Source organism: Capricornis sumatraensis, chromosome 6, assembly GCF_032405125.1.
Source record: "Capricornis sumatraensis isolate serow.1 chromosome 6, serow.2, whole genome shotgun sequence".
Lineage (NCBI taxonomy): Eukaryota > Metazoa > Chordata > Mammalia > Artiodactyla > Bovidae > Capricornis > Capricornis sumatraensis.
The window spans coordinates 111,408,723-111,424,919 of record NC_091074.1 but is presented as its reverse complement, the minus strand read 5'-3'; the positions used below and the strand labels follow the sequence as shown (position 1 = coordinate 111,424,919).

The window sequence follows — 16,197 nt, the reverse complement described above, 5'->3', positions numbered from 1 at the left end:
ATCACAGCACGCCAGGCCTCCCTGTCCATCACCAACTCCTGGAGTTCACTCAGACTGGCGTCCATTGAGTCAGTGATGCCATCCAGCCATCTCATCCTCTGTCGTCCCCTTCTCCTCCTGCCCCCAATCCCTCCCAGCATCGGAGTCTTTTCCAATGAGTCAACTCTTCGCATGAGGTGGCCAAAGTAGTGGAGTTTCAGCTTCAGCATCATTCCCTCCAAAAAAATCCCATGTCCTTCAGAATGGACTAGTTGGATCTCCTTGCAGTCCAAGGGACTCTCAAGAGTCTTCTCCAACACCACAGTTCAAAAGCATCAATTCTTCAGCGCTCAGCTTTCTTCACAGTTCAACTCTCACATCCATACATGACTACTGGAGAAACCATAGCCTTGACTAGACAGACCTTTGTTGGCAAAGTAATGTCTCTGCTTTGGAATATGCCATCTAGGTTGATCATAACTTTTCTTCCAAGGAGTAAGCATCTTTTAATTTCATGGCTGCAGTCACCATCTGCAGTGATTTTGGAGCCCAAAAGGATAAAGTCTGACACTGTTTCCACTGTTTCCCCATTAAGACTAATACTGAAGTAAATTAAGTACATGGACAGCCTTAGGATAAGTTGACATTATATATTCAGCTAAACAGGCAACAAACCACAGAGCCAAATGGAAAAAAAAGTGTATTTGCAAATAAAATTCAAAAGCTAACTTTTTATAATGAAGTACAGAAGATATACTGACTTGCTAAAAAAATAAGGTGTGATATAGTAACACTTCACTATAAAGAATGCATACCAGAACATTTTTACATGAGTGAAACTTATTAAGAATATTTTACTACAATGAACGCTGGCTAAATAGAACCAACCACCTCCCCTTTTGAGGCCTATCCTTCTGCCCCTGTGTGTCCTTACACCAAGGGGTGTGTCTCTTGTTCCCTCCTTCACTATACCTTGAGAATCGGATCCTTTTTTATACAGGAAAAACAAAACAAAGAAAAAAAAAAAAGGAATGATTAAGTAATTTCTGGTACAGTCATTCAATGAGATCCAGTACAGCCATTAAAAAACTGAAGGGGCTTCCCTTTGGCTCAGTGGTAAGGAATGTCTCCTGCCTATGCAGGAGACACAGGTTTGATCCCTGGTCTGGGCAGATCCCACATACCACAGAGCAACGAAGCCTGAGCGCCTCGACTACTGACGCCCGAGTGCCCTAGAGGCTGTGCTCTGCAACAAGAGAAGCCAGTGCAACGAGAAGCCTGCACAGCACAACAGGAGAGTGGCCCCTGCTTGCCGCAAACTAGAGGAAAGCCCATGCAGCAGCAAAGACCCAAAGCAACCAACACACAAATAAATAAAATTATTGTTTAAAAAAGGAAAAACTCTTTATACACTAATACAGAATGATATCTCAGATACATCATTAAACGAAAAAAGCAAGATGTAAAAACGTGTACCATATGCACATTTGTATAAAAGGGAGGAAAAGAAATACATGGACATTCTAACATAGGAGTTTTGCTTGTGTGTTCATAAAGCATCTTGGGAAAGATACTCAAGAAACTGATAGTATAATATGCTAATTTTTAGGGAAATTAGGTAGCTGAGAGAAAAACGTTTCCATTGCCAAATCAGACCTCTCATTGTGCTGAATACATGAATGTGTCACCTATTCTAAAATAAATATTGTAAAACACAAATTAAGGGGACTAGGGCATTTGATTACATCACCAAATACTTTCATTTCTGTTTTTTTTTTTTCTCCAAACCCCAATTTAAAGGAACGGATCCCTACAGTTCATGGGGTCTCAAAGATCTGGACGAGACTTAGCGACTGAATAACAAAAACGAAAAAGAATAAAAGAAGAACAGGAGAGGGAACAAAAAGAGGTTGTATGAACATGATCTGGGGAGAGAATGAGGCAACAGCAGATTTCAGGCCGCACTTCCAGTCCCAGCTCTTTCACTTGTTTCTCCTGAGCGCTTGGGCAACAAATCCCTTAGAGCTTCTGATCCCTTACCTGTGGAAGAGTAAGGATGAGTCACTGATGTTCTGTTTCCTATATTGTGCCTTGTGGGAATACTGGGATGATTCACTGTCAACGATCAGAAGGACTTAATAAAGTACATAGACTGCTATTATTACTTTTAATAATAGTAGCATTTTAAGCTATTATTAATTCAATCTCAGTCTGATAGGGAAAATAGCAGTATCTTATTTAAATTTGAATTTCTCTAATTATAAATGGGGCTTCCCTTGTGGCTCAGCTGGTAAAGAATCTGCCTGCATTGCGGGAGACCTGGGTTCAATCCCTGGGCTGGGAAGATCCCTTGAACAAGGAAAAGGCTACCCACTCTTGGTATTCTGGCCTGGAGAATTCCATGAACTATAAATGAAGAGAGTACGAAAGCTGGTTTGAAACTCAACATTCAAAAAATGAAGATCATGGCATCTGGTCCCATCACATCATGGCAAATAGATGGGGAAACAATGAAAACAGTGACAGACTTTATTTTCCTGGGCTCTGAAATCACTGCAGATGGTGACTGCAGCCATGAAATTAAAAGACACTTGCTTCTCGGAAGAAAAGTTATGACCAACCTAGACAGCATACTAAAAAGCAGAAGCATTACTTTGCGAACAAAGGTCTGTCTAGTCAAAGCTGTGGTTTTTCCAGTAGTCATGTATGGGTGTGAAAGGTGGACCATAAAGCTGAGCACTAAAGAACTGAGGCTTTTGAACTATGGGCTTGGAAAAGACTCTTGAGAGTCTGTTGGACTGCAAGAAGATCAACCAGTCAATCCTAAAGGAAATCAGTCCTGAATATTCACTGGAAGGACTGATGCTGAAGCTGAAGCTCCAATACTTTGGCCAGCTGATCCAAAGAGCCGACTCATTAGAAAAGACCCTGATGCTGGGAAAGATTGAAAACAGGAGGAGAAGGGTTCAACAGAGGACAAGATGGTTGGATGGCATCACCAGCTCAACGGACATGAGTTTGAACAAACTCCAGGAGATGGTGAAGGATAGGGAAGCCTGGCATGCTGCAGTCCATGGGGTCGCAAAGAGTCACACATGATTTAGCAACTGAACAACAGCAACAATTATAAATGAGGATGAATAATTACATGTCTATTCCATTTGTATTTCTTTTTCTATGATGTGCCTGATCATTTATAATAGTTAAGATTTACTGCATGTTACTGTGTACCAGGCACTGTGTTATGATCTCTATCCAAATTATCTCATTTAACCTGCAGATCAAATGGGTAAAATTATTATGCTTATTTGCAGCTGAGAAAACCAGTATTTAGAGAAGTCAATTTGCTCAAGTCTCCATCACTAGTAAGGAGAGTCCGGATTCTGATTGAAGACTTGACTCTGACCCAGAAATCTGACTTGATTGGGAACCCAGGCTCTTCAGACTTTGGTTTCAAAGACTCTCCCCCTGATCATTTTCCTTTTGCATTATTTGCCTTTTCCTAATATTTTCCAAGAGCCCTTTGTAATTTGGTGGTAGGGCTCAGAGTAGGGGAGGATCTATCTGGGCCAAGGGACAGAAGTGACTTCAAAGAAGCACCCTGCCTGGCCTTCAACTACCGCTAAGGTGGTGTGTCAGCCTAGGCGGTGCAGTCAGCCATGATGGCAGCAGACCAAGCTGTGTTCTATGTTACAGAACACGGGTCTGCAAAGACAAGTGGACTTCAACCCCTTTAGAGAGAAAGCAAGAGTGACTCACAGGAGGAGGATGGAACCAGAGCTTTCAGGCTGTCCAAAGTCATCAGAGGGAAAGAAGAAAACATGAGCTGGCCAAGAGCTTCCTGAAGACCATGCAAATGAGGCCCGCCCACAGCTGCCTGGAAACCACGCGCCAGGAGCAGGCAGAGCCCAGAGAGCACGCCGCAGGACTGCTCAGCCGAGGAGGAGGAGGAGGTGGAGGAGGCGCTGAGAAGCAGGTAAGGAGTCAGGGAGGGTCGTGGAGGGAAGGGTCACAGAGCCCTGCGTTCTGGAGAGGCAGCTCGTCCCTGGGGTGAACACCGGCCTGGGAGGCAGGGCTGCTGGGATCATCTTTCAAGTTCAACCATTCTTTAGCTGTGAAGCCTTGGGCAAGTCAATTCACCTTTCTGAGTCTTGATATTCCCATCGATAAAATGAGTGTAAAAATGTCATGTTAACTACGCATTGAGCATCTGCTGTGCTTTGCTGGGCACATAATAGCCATTATCCATTTCTCACAACAAGCTCATGAGGTGGGCTCATTAGCCTCTATCATAGAGGAAAACAAAGCTCAGAGAGGTTAAGCCATTTGTCTAAGACCTCACAGCAAAGAAGTCTGGTTCTAAAACTACACACTTTCAACTCTTGATCCTGCTTTCTTCTGAGGGTGGTTTCACACAATCAAATGGTCTATGCAAATGAAAAAAAAAAAAAAAAACTGTAAAAGGCAATTTTACCATCAAAATGGGAGTCACTCCACTCAGACCCTGGCCAGAACTGATGCCCTTTGTAAACTGGGAAGTTCTATGAAAATGCTGGTTCTTCACCTCTTTCCTCTTTCCAAGTTGAAAGCAGACAGACAACTGATATTTGGCTGAGTGAGCAGGTCACAGACGGAGGTGATGTCTTGGGTGGTATTGGGATATCCCAACTTGAGAGTCAGTCCAAGTTGGATAAGTGGCCAGTCTCTCCTGTTTCCTGGAGACAGACTCTGAAACCACAGCCAAGGCCTGAGGGGACCATGGCCGATAAGGGCCCAGGTGCTGGTTCGACCATAATCATCCCTCCTCACAACCCTTAACAGAGTTAGCCGTGGAACTTCAGAAAACGGAAGTCTACCTTGTGGGGAAGGAAGTTCTTTAAGGGTAGTAATATATGCTTAGCACAGTAAAGTTTGAATTTTCAGATAGAATCAAAAACAAGCCAACATAAAAAAAATAAAATTAAAAAAAAAATAAATAAAACCAGCTTGAACATCAAAAAAAAAAATAAAAATAAAAAAATAAATTGAAAAAAAAAAAAAAAAACAAGCCAACAAACTTACACTCTTAGCCACAGAGATAACCACTGTTGACAGTGTTTGTTTTTCCATGCATTTTTCCCACTGCACACATATATTGGAAAATTAGATTGTACAGTAATATGGTTTTACTGCTGGTTCTTTTCACTAATGACATGTCATGAATGTATTTCCGTATCAATAGATGTTTTAGGACATTGTTTACAGGCTGCAGAACGTCTCTTTGTATGGATGGAGAGACCTTATTTAATCAGTGTCCTACTATTGGATAATTAAGCAGTTTTCAATTTTTCACCATTAAAGCAGTGCTCAGATCTTTGCACAGGACCTGGACTGTTTACATAGTATAAATTTCCAATGAGGGGTACTGCTGAATCAAGGTTATATACATTTTAAGGTCTGCTTCTTCTGACACACTCTGGAATTCAGGGGCTTTTCAAAGCTCAATGCAGAAAGCTTCATGGCTTCAAAGTCAGCCTTTTTCAATTTTCTTTTATTTTTGGTTGTAGTGGGTCTTCATTGCTTGGGAGCTTTCCTCCTGTGGCAATCAGGGGCTGCTCTGTAGTTGCGGTGCCTGGGCTTCTCATTGTGGTGGCTTTTCTTGTTGCAGGGCGCAGGCTCCAGAAAACAAGGGGTTCAGTAATTGCGCCACTTGGGCTCAGCAGTTTCAGCTCCCAGGCTCTCGAGCACGGGGTCCGTAGTCGTGGCATGCTGGCTTAGGTACTCTGTGGCGTGTGGAATCTTCCGGACCAGGGACCGAACCTGCATCCCCTGCATTGGCAGGTGGATTCTTTACCACCGCCTGGAAGCCCTCAGTCTCCCTTGAGCCTTCCTCTCTCTCAAAGCCCTTTGCAGGGATAGTTCAACCACCTCATAGACAGTCTTTCCTGGGTGCCAGTTTCTGTCTAAGAACTTTACCCTCTGAGGCACCACCACTTTCAGCTTCCTTTTCAGAAGAAATGGAAGAACAGAGAGGTTAAGCAATTCAGCTGAAATTACAGCCCTAACAAGCAGTGGCTTGGAGATCAATAGCCTTGACAATCTGGTTCTAGAATCTCTGCTGTCCACTGCTTCTCAGAGAGTGCATTTGATCCCGTCTCCAAAGGTCTCTTTTACCCATCCCTTTGATCTTCTCCACCATCGCCTCACCTGCATCAAGTCCCACCATCCCAACGTGGACCACCGCTAGAGGGCCTATCTAGTCTTTCATTTCCACTCATGCCTTTCAGTCTGTCTTCTGCTCTGCAGCTGAAATGGTGTTTTTAAAATAGACACAGGATCAGGTCAGCCCCCATTCCCCAGCGCCACTGGCAAGCATACACAGACATAGACTCAGTCCTAGAATAAAAAACCCAGATGCTTTCCCCAGCCTCCAGGGCAGTCTCTCTTAGGATTCTCCTCAGGATTCTTCCTAAGCCACTTTCCAATCTAGACCTGCCCACTACACCTCAGTTACCCAGCCTCCTTTCATTTCTTCAAAGCTGCGTCTCCTTAGAGTTTTGGCACAGGCTGTTCTCTTGAGCTGGAATGCTCCTACTCCACTCTACAGGGTTGGATTCTTCTCATATCCCCTCTCTGGTAGTGTCATCTGAAGCAGCCAGTCCTCTAAGCTCACTTTCCTTTTTGTTTATAGCATTCGTTAAAATTGTGCGTTTATTTATTGCCTGTCACTCACTCATTAAATGTTTCCTTCCCTCACTAGACTCTAAATGTCGTGAGGTCAGAGACTAGGTCTATTTTGTTCCCTGTTATTTACCAAGTGTCTAGCACAGTGCCTGACCTGTGATGTTCAGTTCAGTTCAGTTCAGTCACTCAGTCGTGTCCAGCTCTTTCCGACCCCATGGACCACAGCACGCCAGGCATTCCTGTCCATCACCGACTCCCGGAGTTCACTCAGACTCATGTCCGTTGAGAGCTGTGATGAGCTCTCGTTAATTCAATGACTGCTGGACGGATGGACGAAAGATCCACAGGAGGAGGCATTCATTGGTCGGATCTTTGGCCGACTATCCCAGCTTTGGCCAGAGCTGGTTAATCCTCCCCTGGCATGTCTTCCTCTTCCCTACATGAGGCAGTGGCAGAGGTCTAGGGTCTAGCAGGAAACCAGGAAACCATGGTTGAGAGCGTAAGCAGGTTTTGCTCCAGGTGCCATTTCAGTCAGGGTAGATGAGGTCATGTTTGGGGCACAAGGGAGACACATTGTCCGCAAATTCCCCCCCCGCCCCGCCCCCGCACGCTTCCTGGATTCCTACCATGAGAGGAATATTTATGGCTGCTAGAACTCTCCTGCTGCTGCTGTTGCTGCTGCTAAGTCGCTTCAGTCGTGTCTGACTCTGTGTGACCCCATAGACGGCAGCCCACCAGGCTCCCCCGTCCCTGGGATTCTCCAGGCAAGAACACTGGAGCGGGTTGCCATCTCCTTCGTCAATGCATGAAAGTGAAAAGTGAAAGTGAAGTTGCTCAGTCGTGTCCGACTCTTCGCCATCCCATGGACTGCAGCCCCCCAGGCTCCCCCGTCCATGGGATTTTCCAGGCAAGAGTGCTGGAGTGGGGTGCCATCGCCTTCTCCAAGAACTCTCCTAGTGAAATGCAAACTCTCACTATCCAGTCAGTAACACATATCCAGCAGGTGAACCGAATGGTGGGTTTTGTCTCTCTGACTGCAGCATGGTGGTGGCCTAGAAGTCCCAAGGTCACCAGTGCGTGACCCTGGCGGTGGTTTAGTCACAAGTCATGTCTAACTCCTTACAACCCCATGGACTGTAGCCCACCAGGCTCCTCTGTCCATGGGATTCTCTAGGCAAGAATACTGGAGTGGGTTGCCATTTCCTTCTCCAGAAGGTCTTCCTGACCCAGGGATTGAACCTGGGTCTCCTGCATTGCAGGCAGGTCTCTATCTACTTAGCTATGAGGGAAGCCCATGGGTGACACTGGGGGAGACTAAAGGGCTCCCCAGGTGGCGACAGAGATAAAGAATCTGCCTGCCTATTCAGAAGACACAAGATACACGGGTTTGATCCCTGGGTTGGGAAGATTCCCTGGAGAAGGAAATGGCAGTCCAGTCCAGTATTCTTGCCTGGGGAAAATCATGGATAGAGGAACCTGGCGGGCTACAGTTCATAGGGTTGGACATGACTGAGCGTGCACGTGCACGCGCGTGCGCACACACACACACACACACACACACACACACACACATCAGCAAAATGAGGGCTTAGGTTGGAGAAGAGGTTTTTAAACTTTTTTTTTTCTCAGAAGCTCAACTCTTCAGCTTGTTCGAATGATTAATATGAGGAAAGCCAAGTGTTTCTGGCTGAAATACAGAAGCGGGGCTGGAGCGCTGCTCCTCCTCCATGACTCCCTCTGAAGTCCCCAGGGTGGTGGGAGGGTCAAGTCTTGGACTCAACTCAGTAGTCGGTGCCTGCCGGCTGACCGTCTGTGTTCTAAGAACAAAGGGGCAGCGAGGCCTGCATGTTCTGGGTGTAGCTCCTTGGGCCCATTAAGTGATCAGGAGGGCACTTGCTGAATCTGATATTGAGAAAATAGTCAGAGACTTTAGGCAAGGCAGCAAGTGAATTTCACAGCAATTGAAGGGCAGGGCTGGCAGCCCCTTTGTGTGAGAAGGAGGTTTCAGCCATTTTAGAAAAGAAATGAGGGCCCAGGAGAGAGGAAGCCCAGAAGGGTCATTTACCCTCTCCACAATCTAGAAAAAGGCAATTGCCACCCCTGCCTTTCCAGGCCAGGGAGCCCAGGCCTTGAGGAGACTGCCCACAATCTCGCAGACGCTTGGCTTCCAGGGCGCGTTGTTTGCCACGCCCCAGTGGAACGCTGGTCCCCCACCTCCCCACCTGCCGCCCTGGCCTTCGCTGCAGGCAGGCGCGCTCCAGAGGCTGCAGGTTGGGCCACCTGGCAGCTGCAGGTGCTGCGTGTGCGCTGCCATGGAGACAGGCCCCGGGGTTGGTGGCGAGAAGGCAGTCTCCCAAGGCTTTGTGGATATTGGAGAGGAAAAGACTGGAGCCTCCGACCTTCTGGGGCAGTCTGCCTTACTACCCTAGTGCCAAGGGAGCCCAGGTGGGTGCTCTGGGGGTTTCTAGGACAAACGGATGGAGGAGGAGCCAGGGGAGACCAGATCTTGGGAGAAGGCTCTGGAAGGGTTGATCTGGGGAGCTGGGGAGGGAGAAGCCTGTCCATGATTTCAGGTCAAAGGGAAAAGCCTTCACAGAGGTCCCTTTGTCAGGCCAGCGTGGTGCCCTGCACAAACACTGGGCCCATGGACTGCGGGGATTGGCCCTGCAGCCCAAGGGGGTGAGGAAGGGAGGGCCTGGCATCTGCCCCCAGAGGAGGGGTAGACCAGGTATCGGCAAAGCCCATCTCTGCCCTAGCCAGGGATGTGAGGTAGCAGGTAGGGAAATATTCATCCTCCAGGAAGATCCCCTGGGGGAGGGCATGGCAACCCACTCCAGTATTCTTGCCTGAAGAATCCCAGGGATAGAGGAGTCTGGAGGGCCACTGTCCATGGGTTGCAAAGAGTCTGACAGGACTGGAGTGACTTAGCACACCTAGCTCATGAAGCACTGTCTGCGGTTCCCCTGCCTCTCCCTGGAGTCCAGGAAACCAAGGGCAATCCCATACAGCACAGAAAGCATTTTAATCCGCTTTCAAGGCCAGAGAGCTGTCTCCTTCAGCGTGAGCTCAATGATGCTGGGGTGGCTCAGGCCTTCGCCCAGCACAGGGGATGCTGCCAGAGCACCAGGCTTAGGAACCTGGTGATCTGGAACAATCACTTTTTTTTTTTTTTAATTATTGGCATGTAGTTGATTTACAATGTTGTGTTAGTTTCAAGTGTACCACAAAGTGAGTCAGTTATCTATATATTCAGTTCAGTTCAGTCGCTCAGTTGTGTCCGACTCTTTCTGCCCCATGGACTGCAACACGCCAGGCCTCCCTGTTCATCACCAGCTCCTGGAGTTACCCAAACTCATGTCCATTGAGTTGGTGATGCCATCCAGCCATCTCATCCTCTGTCATCCCCTTCTCCTCCTGCTCTCAATCCCTCCCAGCATCAGGGTCTTTTCAAATGAGTCAGCTCATCTCATGAGGCGGCCAAAGTACTGAAGTTTCAGCTTCAACGTCAGTCCTTCCAATGAACACCCAGGACTGATCTCCTTTAGGATGGACTGGTTGGGTCTCCTTGCAGTCCAAGGGACTCTCAAGAGTCTTCTCCAGCACCACAGTTCAAAAGCATCAATTCTTCGGTGCTCAGCTTTCTTTATAGTCCAACTCTCACATCCATATGTGACCACTGGAAAAACCATAGCCTTGACTAGACGGACCTTTGTTGACAAAGTGATGTCTCTGCTTTTTAATATGCTGTCCAGGTTGGTCATAACTTTCCATGTATCCACTCTTTTTTACATTCTTTTCCTATATAGGTCATTACAGAGTACTGAGTAGAGTTCCCTGTGCTATACAGTAGGTCCTCACTAGTTATTTATTTTATATATAGTACTGTGTGCATGTCAGTCCTGATCTCCCAATTTATCCCTCCCCTGCCTGCCCCCTGAGAACCACAGCTTGTTTCTACATCTATTTCAGTTTTATAGATAAGTTCATTTCACTTCATCTTTTTGAATGTAAGTTTCAGTCTCATCTGCGAAATAAATATGGATGATAATGCCTTTCAACAACCCTCAAGACACAGCCTGGGGCCAAGCACGGGCACGGAGACTAATGGGTGTTCCTTTGCTCCTTTTCTGCCAGGACGTCTCCTGTCAGACCCCCCCAGTGTCTGGCCTGAGGATGGCAGAGCAGCAGGGCCGGGAGCCTGAGTGCCCTGTCTGCTGGAACCCCTTCAACAACACATTCCACACCCCCAAAGTGCTGGACTGCTGCCACTCCTTCTGCGTGGAATGCCTGGCGCACATCAGCCTGGCGACTCCGACGCGCCGCCTGCTGTGCCCGCTGTGCCGCCACCCCACCGTGCTGGCCTCCGGACAGCCTGTCACTGACTTGCCCACGGATACTGCTGTGCTCACCCTGCTCCGCCTGGAGCCCCACCACGTCATCCTGGAAGGCCACCAGCTCTGCCTCAAGAACCAGCCCAAGAGCCGCTACTTCCTGCGCCAGCCCCGGGTCTACACGCTGGACCTGGGCCCTGAGCCTGGGAGTCAGGCTGGGCACCCCCAGGACGTGGGCCCTGGCACTAGGCCAGTCCCCATCCCCAGCCGTTACTCTCTGCGGGAGTGTTTCCGCAACCCGCACTTCCGGATCTTTGCCTACACGATGGCGGTCATCCTCTGCGGCACCGTGTTGTTCATCTTCTCCATCTTTTGCACCAGACGATTTTTCTTGGGGGTGGGGTGAGCGTCTGTTCCAGACACCTTTCCTGGCAGCTGCTGGGTATGGGGACTGCGGAGCACCACTTGGGGTTGGTCTTCCTTCATAGTATTGTTCATTTTTACAATCCAGGGGTCGGCTAGGCTGTGCATCTGCTTCTAGCAAGAGTCCTACTATAGTGAGAACCTCTGAAAGCTAACGGACTGGGGAAGATGTGAAGAGACCTCTGGGTGTGAATCGTGGGTCACGGAAGGGCAGAGAACAGACCTGTGATTACAGAGCCAGAAGCAAGTTGTGCCAAAAGGCTGGATGAGGGTACCCAGGAGCCTGTCCAGCCCAAATAGCAGGCTGCACTTCTTACTGGAGCTGCTTTGAACTCAGTTCACAATTGTTTGTTTGTTTTTTGAGTTGCTCTTTTTACTACTTGTTACTAAAAAAAATCTGGGAGTGAACTTCAATCGGGAGCAAGTGTGTTTGTCTTCTCCTTTCAGTTTTCTCTTTGGCTCTCTTACAACCATTCCCGGTAAAAAGGGCTTGCATTCGTTAATTTATTCACTTATTCAACAACCCGTTGGCTGGTCCTCTGTCAGAACTAGGGGGAGAGAAGGGTAGGATTAACCAGGAGTGGCAGAGTCCTTATCAGTAAGGAGGGCAGGCCCACTCAGTTGCTTCTTGTTCACGGTGACCTCTTGTTAGTATGTGGTTTATGGAGAGTTAAGAGTATAAAAGTTTAAAGGGAAAAGAAACCAAAGTCAGTGGATCAAAAGAAATCTGGGATTTGGAGGAAAAGATTTTTATTCCTCCTGGTAGGTGCAGGGTAGAGTTCTGATTCCCTTCCTTCAACCATTGTAATTCCGGCCTTAAGAGGCAAGGCAGGGTGCATCCATCATGGCACAGTGGATAAGAAGCCGCCTGCCAATGCAGGGGACACATTTTTGATCTCTGGTTGGGGAAGATACCACATGCCGAGGAGCAACTAAGCTGCAACTATGGAGGCTGCATGCCTATATCCTGAGCTTGGCAACAAGAGAAGCCACTGCAGTGAGAAGCCCCCGTTCACTGCAATAGAGAAAGGCCTCGCAAAGCAACGAAGACCCAGTGCAGGCAAAAATACAATTATGTTTTACAAAAAAAGAAGTAAGGCAGGGAATTCTCTGGCAGTCCAGTGGTTAGGACATTCTGAGTCCGCTGCAAGGGAACTAAGGTTCCACATGTCATGAAGTGGAAAAAAGAGAAAAAGAGATAAGGCAGAAACTCTGGATAGAGTAAAAGCCTTAGCTCCCATCCCAAGCAGCACGGCCAGGGGACCCTGGTTTTTATTTTGTATGACAGCATCTAGGGACCAAGGGAAACTGGATAGAATTTGGCTGCTGCTTGACTGCCAGTGGCCACCTCTGCAGTATCTAAAACCCTGACTTCTGTTTCCCCACTTTTAATGCTACCTGGTGACTCAGGTCTCTGAAACGACCTCAAAGCAAATTAGAACACCATCACAAAACGGTAACATTTTGTTCTGGGGGGATGAATTTGTAGAATAAGCTTTCAGAGCCCAGAAACTGAGTTGATTTCATTGGTTCTATATAACATTTTGTGAGTTTCATGAAGGTAGCTTCTATAAATTCTTATGGGTCTTGATGTGTAAGATAGTCCCAAACTGCTAAGACACGCAGACTTCATGTTTAGCAACACCAAAGCCTTAAGCTCCACTGTGAAGGAAAAGCTCTCCATTATGAAATCGGAAAGCCGCCTTCATATCCTGCCAAGGGACTAACATCTACCTCTCGATTTGTGCCATCAGGTAATTACCCTACAGCTGGAACTCCACACTTCTCCCCACTGACTTCATTTCTTTACACATTCTTGCTTCTTAACCTTGTGGCGGGTCAATTAGGCAATGAGCTCACGTTCTCAGAGCCATGAGGAACAGAGAGAGAGGAGCTGGGGGAGGCTCAGGAAGGAACACCTGCCTCTGTACTAGGGCCGACTGCTCCCGAGTTCAGGAGGTCTCACCCCAGTTTCACAGATGAAACTGAGGCTCCCCAAGTTTAGCTACCTTGTTCAAGGTCACCCAGCTAGCCTGTGGCGGAGGCCTTTCAGTCAAAACAGAACCTCTACTCTTGGAGTGGCTGATTCACCAAGCAAGACTCAGCTTTGAGTATTCTGGAATAGGGAAGGTTATACTTAACACTGCAGCAACTTCTGTTTTCACATTTAATATTAATGGTTCTAACATTGGGCAGTGCCGTCCTTCTACAGTGCATTTAGAAATCTTTGGTCCTCCAATGCAGGGGTGAGTTTTGTTTCGGGCTGTTGGTTCTCAGAAGTCAGGGATGCTAAGACATGCTGCAATGCTGAAGACATTTCTACAGAACAAAGCACCATCTGACCCAAAATACAAATAGTTTCCTTGTAAGTTCACAGGTACAAGTGATGAAATTAACTCCCTTTGGCATGAAGTCAGAGTAACAGACGCAGTGATGTGGTATAAACGGTAGAACAGGCTTTTCCAGTAAGTGACCTGAGGTGACTTTTTTTTAAGGAATGAGGCAATTTATTAACCCAGGATCATTTGCTCTAATGCTGTTTGTTGCCAGCTGCCACCTGTCTGGTGATTCTGTCCAGAGCTTTTTCCTGAGATGTCAGTTTGCAGCCCCCATCTTGGTCCTTTTCCATCATTTTCAGCCCCTACAGGGCCTGGAGGACCTGATGGGCCACACTCTTGGAACCTCTGCCGAAGTGGCTGGGCATGACACCATTCCTCTAATGCCCCCCAGAGATCGTGGTCGTGGGGCCAAGCCCAGCGCCCCTGGAGGTACAGGTGCTGTGCAATGGAAGCAGCTCGTGTGTAGGATCAGCTCTCATTGTAGGGAGTGAGCTCTTTATGCTTGGCCAGCCTGACAGTGTCCACCCACTCAGGGACTTTCAGCTTCCCGAACTTTTTCAGGAAGGCGGCCAGTGCTCTGACAGACTCCTGCTGGTTCACGTCTTTTCCAGTAACTCCAGGCATCATGCAGCCTCCACGCTGCCAGCCAGGGGAAAGAAGGGGACTTCTAAAAATGGTTTGCTATTCAGTTGACCCAGAAACCCCAGAAAATCATGCAAATCGAGAGGTTAAAAATCTTCATATGTGCACTTTAAGAACACTTGTGAAACAGCCCAGGCCATCTAGGGTGTGCATATTTGAAATGCCACCAAGTATCTGAACGACGTCCCTTTACAGAATATGTGCCGTGCCATTCTGTCGTCACAATGGCAGAGTTGGTAGGTGTGCTCAGGCCAAAGCGGGGCTGGATGCAGGGTTGGTGGTCCAGAGGGCTGCTCAAAGATGCAGAGAGCAATGCCGAACTGAAGGGCTTAGATACAGATGCTCTGGCCACCAAGCACATCCAAGAGAACAAAGCCCCCAAGAGGGGGCACAGGATTTACAGAGCTCGTGGTTCACCCGATCCAGGAGCTCTCCCTGCCACACTGAGACGATCCTCACTGTCCCTGCCACGCTGAAAAAAGGACAAATTCTCACTGAAAAAGGAGATTGTTCCTAAACCGGAAGAGGAGGTGGCACAGAAGAAAAACATACCCCAGAAGAAAATGAAGAAACAAAAAACGTGATGGCCTGGGAATAAACGCCGCCAAAAAATAAATGCAAGTAAAAAATAAATACAAGGTAGAGCGGTTAAAAAGTTCAGGCTTTGTACAGGGAACAGGCTGTGCTGGCTAGACTGTTTTTTTTTTTTTTGGTCTGGTCAGTGTTGCTAACATACTAAAGTCCTAGGAAACCTCTTATAAGGTCACAGAGACCAGACTCTACCACTTACTAATTAGGTCATCTGGAGCAAGTTACTTCTTTGAACTGCAGTTTTGTTTGTAAAAAAGGCAATAATAATTAACTCATGAGACTGTGAGAATTAAACAAGATGTCCATGTTGCCTGGCAGGATCTAGACAAAGTGTCCTCTTACGCGATGACGGTAGTGTTTATCTCATTATTATCATGAAATGCCACACTTAGCATATGCTCCTCAGCCAAAGGCTTTCTAACATTTCCACTGAGGAAATGTATATTCCACCTTTCTTTTGCCAAAGGCTTAGATGAAATGTTTTCACTCAGTTGCTACTTCTAAATCACTTGGAACACCCCATCCCACCAAAGACACATTAGAATGATAGTAAAATTTCACTTTGAGAAAATCTTGCACACACTGTATTTAAAAATTGCATGCTAATACACTAAGGTTCATTATTAGTTTCAACACACTACAAAGGCAGTTATGAAAAAAAAATTTTTTCATGGCTTAACTATGGAGAAATGGTAACCCACTCCAGTATTCTTGCCAAGAGAATCTCATGGACAGAAGAGCCTGCTGGGCTACAGTCCATGGGGTCGCAGGAGTCGGACACAACTTTTTGACTAAACCACCACAACTATGGAGGAAATAGAGCCCATTAAACAGTGAAGAGTGAAGTCCCCAATGGAAGGCAGAGCTGATAATCCAGAACCTCCAGAGGCACACAGGATGCGCAACCACTTGGTTGCAACTGAAATCAGACTAAAAAGTCTATTTAGCTACATGTCACTCCTTCATAGTTTGTACAAGAGTAACTGTCAGCCTCCCTGAGGAGCAAAGGACAAGTGTTTTGAATGTTCAAGCCATCATATAAGCCCTTCAATTCTCTATACACAATCCTTGCCAATTCTACTTTTGTGTGAATCTGTGCGAATTCAGATTTCAGTGGTTGTGTATCTGGGGTGGAAAGAGAAGGTAACTGCTGCATGGCCAATGAATAAGAATTAGAGGGTCCAGATACAGTTCACTGTAGTCTGGCCTATAATGCAACAGCCCTCTAT

General features: G+C 47.2%; 1 protein-coding gene and 1 pseudogene across 1 annotated transcript; one reads left to right on the top strand and one right to left on the bottom strand.

Annotated features, from left to right (window-relative positions):
* Positions 1-3,888: 3,888 nt before the first annotated feature.
* RNF183 (ring finger protein 183) lies at positions 3,889-11,541 on the top strand. Its single transcript, XM_068974742.1, has 2 exons — positions 3,889-3,955; positions 10,777-11,541. The coding sequence occupies exon 2, from the start codon at positions 10,816-10,818 to the stop codon at positions 11,377-11,379; it is 564 nt and encodes a 187-aa protein (XP_068830843.1). The 5' UTR covers positions 3,889-3,955; positions 10,777-10,815; the 3' UTR covers positions 11,380-11,541.
* Positions 11,542-13,926: 2,385 nt separating this feature from the next.
* LOC138081544 (small ribosomal subunit protein eS19 pseudogene) lies at positions 13,927-14,359 on the bottom strand (annotated as a pseudogene).
* Positions 14,360-16,197: the final 1,838 nt, after the last annotated feature.

Coding starts and splice junctions, on each gene's coding strand:
- RNF183 (XM_068974742.1), top strand. CDS start 10,816: ATGGCAGAGCAGCAGGGCCGGGAGCCTGAGTGCCCTGTCTGCTGGAAC.